At 37.1% G+C, this 18,451-nt stretch overlaps 1 protein-coding gene across 1 annotated transcript in view; it reads right to left on the bottom strand.

Moving 5' to 3' along the window:
• Positions 1–18,451, bottom strand: part of CFAP44 (cilia and flagella associated protein 44) — a gene marked incomplete at both ends in the record, with an annotated part of 43,219 nt that overhangs the window by 13,347 nt on the left and 11,421 nt on the right. The window contains 15 exons of the mRNA XM_084201053.1: positions 888–1,018; positions 1,741–1,903; positions 2,320–2,375; positions 4,293–4,563; positions 5,451–5,593; positions 6,044–6,262; positions 7,974–8,126; positions 10,369–10,479; positions 11,414–11,620; positions 13,261–13,355; positions 14,584–14,683; positions 15,451–15,498; positions 16,105–16,260; positions 17,229–17,393; positions 17,908–18,022. Coding sequence (XP_084057179.1) covers positions 888–1,018; positions 1,741–1,903; positions 2,320–2,375; positions 4,293–4,563; positions 5,451–5,593; positions 6,044–6,262; positions 7,974–8,126; positions 10,369–10,479; positions 11,414–11,620; positions 13,261–13,355; positions 14,584–14,683; positions 15,451–15,498; positions 16,105–16,260; positions 17,229–17,393; positions 17,908–18,022 — 2,133 coding nt within the window. The remainder of the gene's footprint in view (positions 1–887; positions 1,019–1,740; positions 1,904–2,319; positions 2,376–4,292; positions 4,564–5,450; positions 5,594–6,043; positions 6,263–7,973; positions 8,127–10,368; positions 10,480–11,413; positions 11,621–13,260; positions 13,356–14,583; positions 14,684–15,450; positions 15,499–16,104; positions 16,261–17,228; positions 17,394–17,907; positions 18,023–18,451) is intronic.

Raw genomic sequence — 18,451 nt, 5'->3', positions numbered from 1 at the left:
TACCCTGACTAAAAGGGCATGAATATTGTAGTTTACCTATTGCACATGCAATCCTTACATATAAACCCACAAGTCAGTAAGTACTTGCATAGCATGATGATATCTGACACTATCTATTGACTTCTATGCAATCTAGGAATGGAGATGATCAAGAATAAACACATGAAGACTTTTCCCAATATTGAAACTTACACCAGGTTCTTCATGACAGTAAATTTCATCTTCCATTAAGGACTTGTCAAAAACATGCTCATTCTATCTTTTTTCCCAGTCACATACTCTGTGTGCCTAAGGTGTTTTTTTAATTGTGTATTTATTTTATTAATTCATCTTTTGCTCTTACCTAGATCTATGAAAACCAACTCAAAATGCCCCTTATGCCTAAACTTTTGTTCTTGAGAAAGTTTGTTTTATGACTTCAAATGGTATAGAGAACACTGTGTTAGCAAGGACATTAAAATATCTGACAGACACACAACATGTCTTAAAAATAGGCATTCATTTCCCAGGTTGTTTTTCAACATTTCAGTAAGAGTTCTTGGTTCTTATTGAACTTAGTGGCAAAACCCCAGCAAATAGTCTCAACCAGCTTTCTTCATACAGAAGTAAATCCAAATGAAGTCATTTCCTTCATTTGACTATCTGCATTTTTACCAAAGATTCAATAGCAGTTATTACAAATAAATATGAACATATACTCTTGTGTATGTTCCAAGAATAAGTAAGATTCTTAAATAAGAACAGAATCATAACAGAACAGATGAAATACTGATTATATGAGAGAGAGAAAAAAAATCACATTCCTTTTTCTTGTGGGAGGTACAACTTCATAGACAATAGGACCCATGGAAAGTCAGGGAGAGAAGTAGAAGAAAAGTGGTAATTACTGTGTTTGTAGTTTCTGCAGTCCAATGAATTGTTTCTCGTGCTCCCAAGCCAGCTGCTCTTGCACTAACTGGATTCTCTGTAGTGTCTGCCTATTCAGCTCTTCAAAGATCCTACGGTCCATCTCAAACTCCTGCAGGAAGACAGAAAAGCCAGTACCACATTATTTTGGATACTAGGTCTTCATAATAATTTTTTTTACCTAGGTACCTTAGTTGCATGCACATCAACACTATCCTTTATTTCTAGAAGCCATCTCCACAGAGAACTTTTTTTTTTTCCTGTGCTTCTTGATTGGCACAAATAATCAGCTGTGACTCAGCTGCAATTCAGAAGTCCAGAAATTTATGTATTCTTAAAACTACCTTAATCCAAAGCATTGGATGCGGTGGTGTTCGCAGGGGTTCCAGGACAAGGGAAGAGATGAGAATCTTGACTCCATGTTTCAGAAGGCTGATTTATTATTTATGATATATATTATATTAAAAGAAAATTATACACTAAGACTACACTAAAAGAAAAGAGAAAGGATTTCATCAGAAGGCTAGGAAGGAAGGGAAAGGAATGATAATAAAGTCTTGTGACCGACCAGAGACTGATTGGCCATTAATTAAAAACAACTACATGAGACCAATCAAAGATGCACCTGTTGCATTCCGTAGCAGAAGATAATCACTGTTTACATTTTGTTTCTGAGGCCTCTCAGCTTCTCAGGAGAAAAGATCCTAATGAAAGTATTTTTCATAAAATATGTCCGTGACACATTGGACATCTTTGGCCCCAAAATGGCATGTAGCAACATTTTAGAAGAAGGTGCCTGTAAATGTCAATGACCCTAATAAAAGCCAGGTGTACCTCTCTGTGCAACTGCATGTGCTTGGGCAACTCCTGATTCTTTTGAAGGAGAAAAACAAAGTCTTGTCTCAGTGCACTTAGCTCCTCTCTTTTCTTATTTTTCTTTTCTTCAGCTTCCTTCATTTTCCGCTCATGCTCCATTTTCTGCTTGTATTTCTCAATACTGAAAATGTATAAAAAGGAAATTATATTATCTCAATGCAAGAGTCAAAAGGCTACAGTGTATATGACCTTTCAGATTTCCTTGACAGTCTTAATTTCCTAGTGAACTCAATGGTTCCTTAAGGTAACTTAAAAAGGAATTATCTTCCTGTATCTTTGTACACTCCTAACATCAAGGGGCTTTTGCTATCTGTGTAGTCTGAAGTTAACTGCCTCATAGTACAATATTTGAATTACTTCCAGAGACAAATAAATGAAATGGAGAGAAAGGCTGAAAAAACTGTGTGTTTCACAAAAAAATGACTCAAATTCAGAGTGATCAACTTGTCCCTCCTCTTTGTAGGCAAAAAGAAATACATGTGAAAAGAGCTACCAACACTTGAAAATCCCTTTCATCATTATCTAAACATCTCTTACGTGTAGGCATCAGGATCCTTAATGTCTTCAGTAGCCTTCTCCTTCTCAAGACCTTTCTGGAATAAAAACATTGTCTTGTCTTTAAACAAGCAGTTATAGTTCAACAGACAATAAAGCTTTTATAGACCTTAAGACAGAACTCTCATCACTTCTCACCAAAACAAAAGAAATCTTCATTTTCAATATTACTATCTGGGCCTTAAATATTACATTGTAATGTTTCAAGCAGAAAAAGCAATGAAGTTGGTTTATATGTAAAAAGAATTAATGAAACATTAGGGACAGAGAACACAAAACCTATAACCTCCCCAGTGGCATAAATTGCTACATCATTGCTTGTGCTAAGCTCACTCTGTCCTATAATATCTTTGGTTCTCTACCCCCCAGCCCAATTCTCTTGTCTCCCCTCAAAGACAAGAGTCAGTGTGTCATGGGCTAATTCCAAGTTACATCTGTAATTAGTCTGGTTGGCTTTTGCTGACTGCATAATAGATTCACAATTATTAGCTGTGAAGAATGGCAGATGGATGGACATTGCAGTAGCACAAGCCTCATTTCCCTAGGCAATGATGCTCTGAAAAAAGAGGGGGGACTATCACCCAACAATTTAGTTGTACTTAATTGATCTGTAATTTAACTCAATTAGTTTCAGATGATTTGTATTTGATTCTCTAAGAATCTCATTAAGTTTAATGAAGAAAAATTTTTTTAAATCTTCCACATGACTTAAAACTAGAATAGATACTTAATGAAGATATACTTTGAAAATGGAAAAACTCTATTAGAATGGTCATTAAGAATGTTAGCCTGAACAACAAAACTGACCATAAAGGTCTTCATATAGAGCTACTTACATATTTAAAACTATAAATCTGTAAAAATGCTTATAATTGTATATTAATAACTTCTTTTAATAGTTGAGTTAGTAAGGCTCTGATATCAAAGGTTCTAATCATTCACTTTTAGAAATAACTCTGGCTCTATTCTCAGTGCAATATATTCTTGTCATACTGGTAAAGAATTCCAACTAGGCATGAACAATTTTGCTGAATGACTAAAATCACAATTTCCTTGGTCTCTCTTACCAAGCATCTTTCAAAATGTAGTTACTAACCAGTATTAAAACATATTTAAAAGTTTAATTTTTTTTATGCTGGCACTTTCAAGATTTTTAAACTCTATTGAATGTATGCCCACTGTAATATTTGTTGTGCACGATGGCACTTTACTCAATAGCTCTCACTGCTTCTTTCAAGTTATATTTATTTAATTCAGACACCCTTAAGACTTTTTAAAAATTCAATGAAGTCTGAACATTTTAGTTGACATCCCTCTTCTTGAGCATTACCAGTAGAACTGCTTCTGAGTTCCAGTGTCATCTGTTTAAACCTGCTAGAGATTATCAGCTTTGCAGTGAGTACAGGACACCTGTAAATTGATTACTACTAATGCTGCCCAAGAGTGAAAGAGCAATGGCATCAGCATTGTCTTGTGCTATTTTGCAAATGTAAAAAATCCATTGTGAATTTTAGATGAATGGTACTAGATGTATGGAGAAACTATATATATGGTATTCTCCAATAGTATTTCTAGAATCCCCATCCACAGCAGAATCATACTTTACTGGAATCAAACCCAAGAAAGGTATGAAGTATGAGAAATCCTTGAAATTCTTTCATTCCAGGAATATGCATGACTACACCTTTGAGTGGGAAAGCACTGGTAGAATATTACATCTGAAAAACACATACTATGTTTATTTGGAGAAAAACATAAAACACTGAGAAGGAAGAGTGCAGTCCCAGAGCCCATTTCTTAGGGAACATTTTGCAAGAGCTATTCTTCTAAGTAGTTTGGGAAACTTCAGCTTTTGCTGTGAAAGATCTTTAAGAAAAATAATTGAACCATGTTTGCCCACCTGGATAGCTTCATTCCAAATAGGCCTAATTCAATGAAAGAGGGTACCAACTTACCCTAGGAGGGGGGATTGTGACTTTTAGCTCTTTGGGAACCTCTTCCTCTGACAAGAAGTCAAATGTAAAAATGTTTCCATCTCCACCACAGGTAATCAGACACCCCTCATCATGACTACAACAGATCCCCTGGATCTGCCCATTATCATTGTCGTGCACATTCAGGTACCAGTAGTCCTTCAGGGCACCCACTGAGAGGCCTTCCTCAGTGAGAGGATAAGCACGCAGGGAGCCATCCTGCATCCCACAGATCATCAGGGGGGTGCGGGTACTGTTAAATAAACAACAAGAAAGAGTAATAGCAGCAACTTCTAACGAGCAAGCTCAAAATATAAAAAAAGCTGATCTAATTTAACAGAAATCACTTTCCCAAGTTTGGAAGCTGAAACCAAAGTATTTGGATCATTTAAAGCAAAGTATTTGGATCACATATGTGTGATTCTACTATGAAGTGTTTTGCAGCTAAGTGGCTGCTCAGGAACATTCCAGCACTTGATAGGTATCTCAGAACTACTCTTAGTCCTGAGCGGGGCAGTGTAGCAGACACCAAATTAATAGGTAGAAAAGCAGTTTTTAGCCCCTGCTCCCCATTTAGTACAGATGGTGGTGAATGCAGCTAGCAGTAGAATAATTCTGAATTAAACCTGCCTCCTTTTGGTGCAGAACATGCATATTCTTACAGAGAACCTGATACTGGGAGTCTGAAAAGAATCCAGCCTTTCCATTCATACAGTTCACAGAATGTCCTGAGAAGCCTATATTCTTAGCACTAGAGGGAGGGACTGACTGCTCCATGTTCTAATTCTTTGTTAACTATGATAAAGAACTGCTGTTCTGTTGATCACTGTATGCAGGGACTTCTAAGGGTTCTCCTGGAGTTCTACAGTCTAGGGTGGTTGAGTTCTAGTCAGTACTTACTTAGAAATCCCACTTTTTCATCTTTGAAGCTCTTTTAAAATTATTCTACCAGACACATGGCTCAGCTATGTCCTTTAGGAATTTTAAATGAAACCCAGTGCCAGGAAAACCAGAGAAAGTTCATGTATACTAGAGTTGAGCCACAATTGAAAAGGGACAAAGGAGCATACACTCCTCCCTTCCAAGTTAAACTTCCTCAAGCTTTATCCCAGAGCTATTTGTTACATTACAGCATTTTACCAGAAGGAGATTCGGTGAATGGGATTGTTCTCAGTGTTCTCCATAGGAATCACTTCAAAGGGTTCATCCTTCCTCTTCTCAGGGTCTTCTTCGTCATCATGTGAGAATTCGCAATGATAGAGAAACCCTGAGTCGTACCCACCCTGAAGAAGAGAAGGACCATAAGGAAATGGTGATAAAAGAAAAGCAACTGACCAGGAAAATGAAAATTTCAGAATAATTCTTCCTTTCTAAAGGACCTGTAATAGGTTAGAAAGTGCTACTTCCAAACACCTAGAGACCCTATTTATCCACAGACAGAAGTCTGTCATGATCTCTGGCATTAAAAGCCATTCGACCAGTATGTTAAAATTCTGCCTTCTGCCTGTGAGGGAACAGCTCAATCTTTGTGCCCATTCAGGCACCACCAAGAAGAGCACCTACTGGATATTTACCAAAAAATTTGAATCAGAGTGACACTACTGGTATACTTCACAAAAGCCAGTGAAACTGTCAAGGATGAAAGGAATTGGATGTCCTAGGGATGACAGGTTTCAAAGGGAAAGGATGTCACATTATGCAACCCAATCAGCATGAAGTAAAAACTGATTTACCAAGGAAAGCCAAAATTTTCCTGGTGCTGAATAAAAGCCACAGAGGATGGGACTGGGCTCCTCTGGTATGTAGATAGGTGGCAAGGGCTCCTCTTCAGGTTCTTCCTCTTTAGGTTCTTCTATCTCAAGTCCCAACTCCTTTTGCTGCTTTATCCATTCAAGCCTTGCCTTCTCCTTCTCTTCCTTTTCTTTCTCTCTCCGTGCAATCTCGTTTTTCAGCTATTACAACAAGCAGAGAAACACCAAGACATGAAACCAAGGCACTACACACATTACTGACTGAAGGAGTCTCATAAATTAAATCCAAGGTGGTCCTGGCCTTACACATACAAAATATCTACAGAAATCTCTTTCCTGTCAACTTAGCAGAGATCAACCAGACTTCATGGGACACTCCAGTGAAATTTCCCCCTTTCCCTCCTCTGAGGAATTTACTCTTGGTCCTTTGAAACAGAAATAATTCTGAATGACAAGCAGATTTCAACATTTCCTCACAGAGATTATTCCAAATCTTCACCATTAGGCTTACTCCTGCAGAAATCCTAAGTCCTGTCCCCTGCCTGCCCTGGATAAAGAAAAGAACTGGAAAGCTGAACTCGAATAAGTTCCAGTGCATCATTGATATAGAGCAAAAGAGAGAAGCTGTAATTGACTTAACTTCTTCTGGACTATGAAGGAAAGATTTATCAAACCTTTAAAATTGTCTTCCATTCAAGCCTACTATAGCATAAACAAGTATCAAACATTCTCTAAAACAGTAGCTTCCTAAGAAGACATTAGATAGCCGAACCAGAAAGCCTTTAAACATTACCAGCTGATTTTTGTCTGATATACCTTTTAAAAATCTCCTGCTCTAAGGACTCTACAGACTATAAAAATTACTTTCTTTTATCACCACCCTTACTGTGAGAAATCTTTCCTTGCATTAGAACATCCTTTTTGTAACTTATTAATTATTTATCTAATTCCAAAGTAAAAAGAGAGCCATTAATATTCTCTCTGTAGAAACATTTTTTATTTTTAATGATTGTTTCTCAACATTATTATTCTCATTTGACTAAAAAACCAAAAGAAAACCAACCAAAAACAAACAAACAAGAAAACCAACAAAACTCAATACATATTATTTTAATCTTTCCTTGTGATCATTCTTATAGATATTGCTGTGAAAAAACATCTAGAGATCTTGCTCCTGCATGCTGACTTCCTCCAAGTTATAACACACAATGAAGTTTCCTCCAAGTTATAACACACAATGAAGGCAGAGAAATCACAGGTTGACAACAGAACGAGAGAGGCTGCTTCATTGTAGTGGATTGAGTATGGAACTGAGAGCCTGCTCACTGGAGTTCCCCTTCTGAGCCTAACATGAGCTTGCTTTTTAGTTTCACAAAACTAACTGTAGCTGTGAGTTGGCATAACTCTTTTCCTTTGGCCTCACATATTCATTTTAAATACCAAGTACCATTCAGAAATTAAATGCACCTTTAAACTCAAAAGATTTTTAAAAGTGAGAAACACTGCTAAAAAAAAGAGATGTTTCATATTTGCTTCAAGGTGGCTACCTGACAGTTTTATAACTGTGTAAAGAAATTTCCTATAGAGTGAATATCAACCACAAGAAATAGCCTTTTTGTAAAAATTACCAAAATTAAAATATTTTGAGAACTAATACACTACCTTTTCCTTTCTCTAATGCTGTCTTCTAATTATAATCAAAATTCACATCATGCTTTCAATGTCATGTAGGTTTGAATAAACCAAAAACAACTTGTAATTTCAAGCTACAAATAGCTTCTACCTGCCATTCCCTTTCAAGGAGCTTAACAGAAACCCTGTGATGTAATACAGGGACTAGAAACTCATCTGGGTAGTTTGGTCACCTGGCACAACAAAGAAAAAGAAATTCTGCCACAGGAGAGTTTTTTACCTTGATTTGGGATTTAATACTATAAAAATGGAAGTACTGTGTTGGCAGGTTTGTTATGTGATAGGTGGTCACTGTATCCTGCTTCCCACGGAGAGGGGCAGGAACCTGGACAGCAAAGCCATTCTCACAAAGGATGAGCAGCGTGCTCTTGACCTGTATAAAAACACAAAGAATGGGGCAGATCTATAAATGGAATCGAGACAAATGGGAGGAAAAGTTGGTTAGGCAGATGCACAAGCATAAAGCCAAACTCCAGCCCACTTACCTCTGCTCTTATTTCTATGTACACTTTTAAATAGACATCAGAAGTCAGTGAGCTTCTTTTATGCTAGGCAAAACTAAGGAATTGAAGAAATCCTTGCTGTGCCCAAACCAGCCTTAATTCTGACACAGCTTAGCTTGAAAGCAGCATGATGATATTTGGAAATTTGATTAAATTAAAAGATGGATTTGACCCATGACTTAGTAGGTTTTGGGTTGATAATTTCATATATTTCCATACTAATAAATCCTTTATATCATCAAAACTTGGCTTAAAGTCTTGCCAAATACTACTTACCTTACAGTTTGTTTTTTGTTGGCAACTCACAGGTCCTTTAAAATGTGACATTAGGAAGAATAGGTGAGGTGAAGGTAATAATTATTCAGTGTTTTGAGTTTTTAAAAGACAAGTCTGTACTTAGTTTAATTTTCATAACCTATCTGGGGAAAAGAGAGAGAGGCTTATTTTATCTGACCTATCACTAAAAATGTGCAAAGAGGGCATTTTAGAGTTACTATGGAAACCCTAACTAGGAATGATATGGTTTGTTGGAATTCAGGACATCCCTCTGGCTGTCTTGGATTGCCAGAACCCCTGCCAGGGGGCTCAGAGACCCTGGCACAGAGCCCAAGACGCCTTTGTGACTTTGATTATGACCCATGGAGCAAATGACCAACCTTATATGAGGATCTGCAAGCTACAAAAGTCTATGTAGAATAATAATTAGCTTGTCACAAAGTGAAAAATAGATTTTTAAGGTTTTTAGAGTAAGAGTTCAGAGGACAAGATAGAAGAATCTGAGCATGTCCAGCCTTTCTCCTTCTTCTTGGCCTCCATCTTCTGCTATGATGCTGGCACTTTTAGATTGGTGTAGAATAGAAGCACACTGTCTGACATAGGGGAAGTTATGGTAAATAATGCATACATAGTTTTTAGTATAAAAAGATAACACTGCCCTGGGGGCAGCCAGAGTGCCTCTGTCGGACCTGCTGAACAAACCTCAGCAGGCCAGAGAAAGAATTTTATAGATAAGAAACAATAAACAACCTTGAGAATGAGAACTGCAGAGTTCTGACTCCTTCTTTGACAGCCAGGCTGAGAAAAGAGACTTTCTAATGCATCTTGGAGTCACTCTGACCACCAGAAGTCCCGAGAATGGTTCCTGCATCTGTAGGATCTCAGTTTGACAAGGCATTCATTAAATGTATTTAATCACCAGTGCTTCTTTAAAAGAAACAAAAAAAAAGAAGTGGTGTGACACTCAGATGCTGGCACTATGTTAAGCAAGTGTTCTTATCTAGCAATGGAGGCCAGATACTGGTATAGAAAATTATTCAGGCAGAATCTAACATCCAAGACACAACAGGTGTTTTTTTAGCAAGGAGGAGTACCTTGTCTTCAAGGAAAGGACTCAAAATGCAACTGTCAGATCAAGATCTGTTGTTTCTGCAGTAAGATGGAATTTGTACCAACAAGACTTCTTTTGCCAGCTTTTAGAAGTGGAATTTTTTTTTTTGCCACTATGCACCTGTAAAATATACCTTGCTAGCATCTAAATATAATGAATAGTCTCTCCTCTAAATAAGGTTACTGGACCAAATAAAATTTCAAATGTTATCCTAACCCTAGAACACTTTTAAATATTAGCAAAAACCTATGTTGATATGTCCTGACACATTTCAAACACAGAATGTGAATTTCAAGAAGCACCCAAAATCTTTCTTAATGTTGTCAAGAAGCCTTTCAAAAGCCCGTTTTAATAGGGGCAAGAGTCACAGACAGTAACGCCCAAATAACTTCTTTGTCAAAGAGAATCAGTTCTTCCAAAAGCTAAGGAATAAGATTGTTTCTTCAAGTCAAGGGCTCAAAAAGCATACCAAAATCTTGTAGTTTGCATTATCCAAAACCCAAAATATGTCCATAGAGACTGAATCAGAGATTCAGCTACACAGAACCTTTTAGAATCTGTCATGTTGAAGCAGCATGAAGAACAAAGTAGCAAAAGATTATTTGTATTGTCTATAGAGGACATGACTAGAGTCATAGATCTTCATCTACTTTGATTGGAAATTCTTTTTAAAATTATATTTTAACCCTGCTGGGGAAGAAAGAAAACAAATATGCATTACTCACATGAGAAGGTGGAGACCACTGTAATGCCTGAACAGGCCCAGGGACACAGATGAATCCAATAGGCTTGTATTCATTCTCAATAGCAAAAAAGAAAACTGTTTTGTCTTTACTCTGAGGAAAAACAAACAAACCAACAAACAAAGATGATGACTGAATCAAAGCTGACCAAAATTCAAAAGACCTCAAGTACTTTATGACATAGGCACATACTTCCATTTTTTTGTGTTTAAACAGGGGAAACTTAGGACTGGATTTCCATGATGATTACTGGAAGGAAATAAAAATCCTGCCCATGCTATTCCAAGAAACATGTTGCAGCTATAGCTCTTAATTGCTCTCATGGGCCTCCTTTGGCATCACCTGCCATGTGCCTTCTGCCCATTGGCCCAAGAGCTCCTTTAAATCTCAGGCTCAGGCCTGATTTTTCAGATAAGGCAGCACAAGCTGATTTCCCCAGATAACAAGAAGTTCCAGAACTGGCACACAACATGATTCATTGTACCTTAAATCCTACATTAATGAAACGCATGGCAATTCAGCTTAAGGAACTTGTAACTCCAAATGCACTTACCATGGCTAAGGACAAGCTTTTAAAAAGAGACACCACATTAACTGGAAACCATCGCAAAGACTACCAGGCATAATGACTGACTGACTGACCCTGTGGTAAGACCAAGCAGTGCTGGCTAGCAGCTAGATTGCTGCCAGTGTGGTGTACCAACGAACTTTCTTTTACAAATTCCAAGATCCTACTAAACTAATTCCAAAATGAACCAAATCCATCTTCAAATGGAATTACAGAATTCACACTAAACAGTCCAGAAATTCACAAAAATGAATTGTGTGAATTGCATGGTTGCTTTCCTTCAGAAAAACAGATGTGAGTGCAAACAGATCCTTCTCCCTGCACAGAGAACTACAGCAAGCAATCAACAGCAGCAACAGAAGTAAAACTGTGTTGTCAGTAAACAAACTTTACCTTATCTCTTTTTAAAGGTTCTACATTTGTGGCTTAATAAAACCAACCAAACTAAATGATACATACCCCTGTGGCAAACACACCTCCCTTTCCTTCATATGCCAGGGCTGTGACTGCAGCAGCATGAGGTTTGAAAACTTGTTTCAGATTTATCTCTGCAATCTCATGGGCCTGTTCTGCATGACCGGGTAGCAGTCTGGGATCATAAACTTCAATTATGCGGACAACGCCATCTTCAAACCCCACGGCAATTTGACCTCCCTCAGGATTTACCTTTAAGTGAAATGAAGAAAAAAAAAATTACAGTGTACATCTGAGAGCTTTAAAGAATAATCCATATGGCACATGCTCTGTTGCTTACCTTTAAACTACCCTTATGTGGAAGTGTTGCTAAAGCACAAAGAATATTTCATACATGGGAAATGTTGTTTATTCTCTCTAATATGGTACCACAAAAGAAGAGAAAGGACTGGGGCCTATTTTTTGGTTTGGATTGTGTTTTGGTTTTTTAGCAATAACATGCCACTGAAACTGAACCTGTTAATGAGGATGTGGTTGTAATGTCTGAGGAAGAGATAATTCATACTGACATAAAGATATATCAGTAGCTTCTTAAGCAAAAGAGCTGAAACTCAAAATCAAGAATTATATTTCCCTGAATATAATATAGGGCACCAAACCTAAGTATGACTTTTTAAGAGGTCAGGGAACAGGCTTGGTCTGGCTGAGTCCATAGAAAGTACAGCAGTCAACAGGGAATGCCACTTGAGATGGAAAGGAGGAGGAGTCTTTACCCTAAATCCTGTTGGTAAGCCAATGGCTAACAAAGAAGAGAGGCTTGAACTGTGATAAAGGTTAGGAGAAACAGGCCTGTGTTTTAGCTGGATATAGCTGGACTTGTGAATTTAGCTGATATTTGCCATACATGGTAATGTCTTGAAGGCAATTGCGAGCTGACTTGTCTTAACAAAGACACTGCTGGCTGTCCTATGAGGAGATTATGGTATACAGATGCTTCAAAGTATGTTGGACTAAGTTTTCTTAGATTAATAGAACAGATTTTAAAATACATTTGCACACTTTAAACTGTGACCAAGTACCTAATGCAATTTTAAATGCAGCTCGATAGACTAAGTGCCCTTTGTTTTTCAGATTGTGTTTAGTAATAACTTTCATAAAACTGAACTGAGTCACTTTTGTGATGCTGTACAATTTATTGTGGCAGACATCTTACCTCATGAAGTACAGGTAACCACTTAACAGCACCTCTGAAAGCCTGCATGGCCAGAATTATATTTTTATAAAATAATTATTTTTATAAAATAAAGGCACTCTCACAGTGGAACCCTCACCTTGAACATTGAAATAATTATTTGCCTCCTAAATTTGCTTGTAATTAATCCACCAGGCTTGCTATGCTTCCTCAAGAACATAACTAGACACTACTTTAATTAAAATTAGCAAATATGTCTACAAGTGATAGACTCCACACTCCACAAATGATCAGTTCTGGCAACAGTTTTTAATGATTTGTCTCCAAATGTTTGTGATTTGTCTGGGCTGTCATTTCAAAATGTGTTAACTAACTCATGTTAATTGACATTTGCTTTGTGTGGGTTAAATAGAAGCTCTTAGGCTACAAACTCAGACTGCTTCCCATACTGCACACAGAAATCTGATTTTAAAATCTTAGGAAGGCACAAAGTAGGATACCTGATAACCCACAGTAAAGTTAAACCATTCCCATACTGCATACAAACATACTACCCCACAAACTTATATCCTGCTACAGTGAATTTCACCATGGCCTAACAAGTGACCTCAAATATCTTGTTTGCTGAGCAGCTTCCTGGATGCTGGCAGGCTCATAACCTCCTTGATGAATTTTTGCTAACATGCTAGGAAAAACTCACAACAGCCGGTGCCCATGTCAGCGCTGTTCCTCCCTGTTTAAACTTGATTACCCTCAGTTGGCTGTTGCTGCCGAAATCATAGATGCGCACTGACCCTGAAAGGAGACAGTAAGAATTTATTTCTTGCAATGTCACTTACATGTTAGAATTTATGGAGAAATATCTATTTATTTGAATTAAAATCTGGATTAAATGTATGTTTTCTCTTTTGAATAACAAAATGCCTGCATGAAACATGACTGATGCTTACAGAGCACCATAGCTAACATGGTGTTCATGAACAAAATATATGATTTCTTCACTCTTCAACTTATACAGAACCAAGAGTTTTCGAGGCTAAGAGTTGCAACAAGAAGTCCCAGGCTGACAATCTACATGTAATTTTCAAGTGAGCATGGAATTGTGGCATACTCTACAGAAAACCTGTACTGATAACATAGGAAAAGATGATAGGCTACTACTTATGACTGCCTAGGGAGGAAAACATTTAAAGGAAGGAAAACATAGGAGATGGTCCACAAAAGATCCAATTTCATTAGAGGGAAAATTAACAGATTCATAGGCACACATACTGATTGCATAAAATTCCCTTCCAACTCGCATTTCTGTAAAATGTCGTTTGCTCAACTGGTAGGAGTTAGTCTTCACGCTAGAAGAATATGTGCATTGTATAACGCAGACAAATTACAAGACAGTACTGACAAGAATTTAATTAAAAGACCTAGTAGTGTTTTCTGAACAGTGTAAATGACATTGTTAGTGTTCTGGCCAGTAGTTCTTCTTTCAAAGCACAATAAAGCTAACATTGAGAGGCCTAAACAGCAACATTTATACAAGTTAAATGAATATGTCTGCAATTGCTTGTTATCTGTTGATGAGAGCATAATAGATATTGCATTTTCTAAGAAAGACACAAACATTAATATTTGCAATGGCTCACACAATGCTGCAGGTGCATGTAATTCCTTACAAGATAAAAATCCCGAAACTAATTAAATCCCAGCACTGAATACGAGTACTGTTACTCAAACTGGATGCCTCACCTTTCCAGCCATTCCTTCAGAACAAACAATTTACCAAGTTTCCCATTAAAAACTTCCATTGTTAAAAGCCCAAGTTTTCAGGATGAAGCAGTCTTAGTGCATTGTTTCAAAACATTCATGGTTTGCCTTAACTATTAAAGAACTGGTCCCAGGAATAACAATTGGATGCAAAGTGACTTTGCAAGAGCAAATGCAAAACACAGTAGCTCCAAACCAAGCATCATTGCCCTTCAAAACCAACAATGGCAGTGGCATGAGAGGAAAGGAACAGTGCACTTACGGTCAAGAGCTGTGGTGGCCATCAGGCATGTAAAGGGAGAGACACCGATGGCCTCAATCCCCCCAGAGTGGAAGGTACACACACGCTCTGGGTCGTGGCTCTGCGGTGCAAAACAGAAGAGAAATTATGCTGCATTTTACACTTGTGCTCTCCAGTTTGAGCTTATGCTGCCTGGGAAATAATTTAATCATCCAAAGAATTACAGACTTTGCAACAATTTATTTTTTTGTACATTAGTATGTATAGTATGTGTGTTTTATTTACCATAAAATTCTTGGAACATATTTTATTTTTTACATTAGAATTTTCTTCCCCACAAGGGATTGTTCCTATTTACCTTATTATGTTCCTGAGCAAAAATTAAATGTCGCTTTTTCACCTCTGTCATCTATTTCTCCATCAAAAACATCTTCAGCAATAACACTAGTTGCTAGTAGTATAAAACACTTCAAATGGGTTTCATCTTATTATTTTTTCTAGTTCTTTCTGTCATTTAAAGACTACAGTTAGGATTAGTTCAAACACCTATGTGTAGAGGAAATAACAACACTACTTGAGCTCATTTCCTGCATCCATGCAACTTTCATTGCCAGTTTACAGAATTAAACTCCTTTAAAGTAACTCGAATTTGGCAGCTGAAATTTCAGGAATCAAATTCCTCTTTACCATCCTGCACAATCATTACAATCAATTTGAGAATTTTTATGAAATAAAATATCTGTTTCAATGCTATCATTTTCTACCGCACAACTTCATGAAACACAAATTTCATTCCAGATGGAACCAGTATTGTTACAGGATGTCACATGATATGGTTCCTATTGCAAATGAACTGAAGAAATCAGAAGAAAGAAAAAACAAAATTACCGTATTTGAAAAAGTCAAGTCCAGCTTCCATATTGCTCCACTTGTATCCTGAAGAAGAAAAAACATTAATTGAATATTTTCAGACTCAATCTGGAAATACAACTGCACATGGTGACTTCTTAAAAAGTCCTTAATGATAATAATTGTGGATCAGAAATTACTAAATGAAACTATGTTGGTGTTCAGAATCCCATTCATCACTCTAATGTAATAGAACTTAACAATACCTTTTGGCATTCTCCTATTCTTATGCCAGAGTCTCACACATTACTGTACACTAAAAACACAGCATAGCATAACATAGCATAATTCAATTGGAAGAGACCTGCAAGGATCATCTCATCCAATTGCCAGATCACTTCAGGCCTGACCAAAATTTAAAGTATATTATTAAACGCCTCTATAAATGCCTCTTAAACATTGACAGGCTTGGAACTCAACCTCTCTAGGAAGCCTGTTTCAGTGTTTAAAAAAAACCAAAACAACAAAACTGTAGGTAGGTAGGTCGGTAAGAAGATTATTTTCTATATATCCAGAAGACTGAATTCTATGAAAAAGAAACACTGATTTGTAATAGACTCCTGCTGTTACTTACCAGCTTGTTCCTCATTTTGTGTTTCTCCACAGGAATGCATGTACCCGAGTGTGTCTTACCTGAGCAAACCAGAAGGGCTGTTCACGGTCATGAATTTTTGTAATGAAATTCAGGCTGACATTCTTGCCAAGCCAAAGTTCATTCATAGGCTCCATCTCCACTAACCCTGTGTCATCCACAGGATCAGCAGTATCTACTACCTCAAAGTTCCACATCTTCATGGCATTGGAAGCATTAGGAAAAAAAAGAAAAAAAAAAGCTTTTTTGTAAGACCAGGCTATTTTCATAGACAATAAATATGGAAAATCAAAATTTTAAGAAAATAAAATCACTGCTTTGAACATAACCTAGAGCAGTGACTGGAGCTTCAATGGCAGCACAAAATAATGGGAAGTCTAACCCTTCCATGTTCTGCTCTGTAGGATAAGGACAACATATCAGTTAGCACTCTTATAATCAAGTGAATTTTCCTAAGGGGAAACACCAACCTGTAAAACACAACAACAACAGTGTCTGAAACCCTCCACTGTCTATAGGTCAGTATACCATTGATTATCTTGGCCATTCCACACATCAGCAGAAGACACATCATGTTCTCCCTTAAAGAGCAGGGAAATAAGATTGCAAAATTTTTGATCATTGACAGGTGAGATCAGAAAATGGTGTTATGCATAAGGAAAACATTTTGACCTTAATTTATAGAATTATTTCTTAACTTTTGGATGCTTTTTCTTTAATTTTCCCCTATTTGAGGATATGTATCTCTGAGATGCTAGTTAATTTCTGTGTTATTTTAACATTAATAATCTGAGCTTTTAAACACACAGAAAATTAATTTCAAATATTCCTGTAGCTAGTTTTTTATCTTATAGATAACACCATGTGTTAATAGGCCTGGAAGTTATAAAATGTTAGAATGTAGTCAGGAACAAAGCTGTTAGAAAACCGTGGAAGATTGTTTTGATTTACTAAAGTAAAAGCTGATTTATTTATTACTATTAAACAAGGCAAACTGCATGCCATGCTATCCAATTCAAACACGTACACTGTGGAGATGTGCTCTTATTTTTCTTTGTTATACCAAATAATTTTCAGAAAGAAACTATCCTCCACAAACCTACGTAATATTTACCTGCTGACCATACATTTGCACACCTAAAGGCAGAGCAAATGAAAAACTCACCCGAATGACACCATCTTTTCCAACAGAGTAAAGGTCTCCTTCATCTAAAACCAACTGGCTGATAGGGCCCTCATGACAAGGCTTGTGTCCAACTTGACAGAGCTCTACTTTAATGAGGCCACCTTCCCAAAGCAGCAAATTGCCCCACTCAGTTCCTGAGACAACCTTCAATGCAAATGAAGATAAGTATGTAAGCACCTGAATGTAATTGTGCAGAAGCAGGAAAGAACCCAATTAACATTTGTGGCTCCCTTCCATGAAAGCATTAAACCAATGGAAAAGTACAGACATTTGCAAGAGAAGATGTAAAGGGTGAGGAGGTTCAACTTTTTAGCAATGTGACATAATTTGCATGCACTGAAATTGGTGAAGATTAGGACCAACAGTCTCTTTGTATTTCAGTACACTAATGTTTTCACATTAGAAGACACTCCACTCTAAGCCAATACAGATCTTTTTTCTGTGAATTACAACACTAAATATTTTCCAATTATTACAAAGCAAGACAGGGATTTGGGGCAAATTGATGGTAAAATTTTCTTCTCAGAACAGTGCATCACGGGCCTGATTAAAAACATTTTTAAGCAAATAGTAACTCTCTAACTTACAAAGCGGACTTTATATCAAAGCCTAAAAGGGTACATAAAATTTATTCTTTTGGTCACTTTTTCTCACTTACCTTCCCATCAGGCAGCTCCACAAAACCTAAAATGTCAGACACTGCTGTTTTTCCAAACCTGCCCAAAGCTCCTTGCAACTTGAGACCAGTTAATGTGAGAGCCATCTTCCAGAACCTAAGTACAGAAAACAACACCCCTCACTGATACAAGATTTCCTAAACACTGTTCAATCCCTCTTAGACATTGCAGTACTCTTAGCAGGCATGCCTTGCTCATGTATTAACTCCTTTTTGCAGGAGAGCTTGGGGTTGTTTTTGAAAATGACATAAAGCTTTACATCTACACAAACATTTCCCTATCCTACTCCTATGAAAAAGCAAGGAAAAGGATTTGGAATGAGCAGAATGAAGATTAAACTACTATTTAAAATTAAGAAGTGTAAAATCCACAGTTACATCTTTCCAGCTACAACCCATACACATACTTAGGGATATCTATTTCATCCTTGCTGTGGAGTGTATGATGCTCAGTTTTGTAAACACAAGGAACTGAGGACTTCATTAAAAGTCATCCAAGTCCTCTTGTGGAATTAAACTGCACTAT

The sequence above is a fragment of the Fringilla coelebs genome, assembly GCF_963513975.1.
Source record: "Fringilla coelebs genome assembly, chromosome: 2".
Taxonomy (NCBI): Eukaryota; Metazoa; Chordata; class Aves; order Passeriformes; family Fringillidae; genus Fringilla; species Fringilla coelebs.
This window is presented reverse-complemented; position numbering and strand designations above follow the sequence as displayed.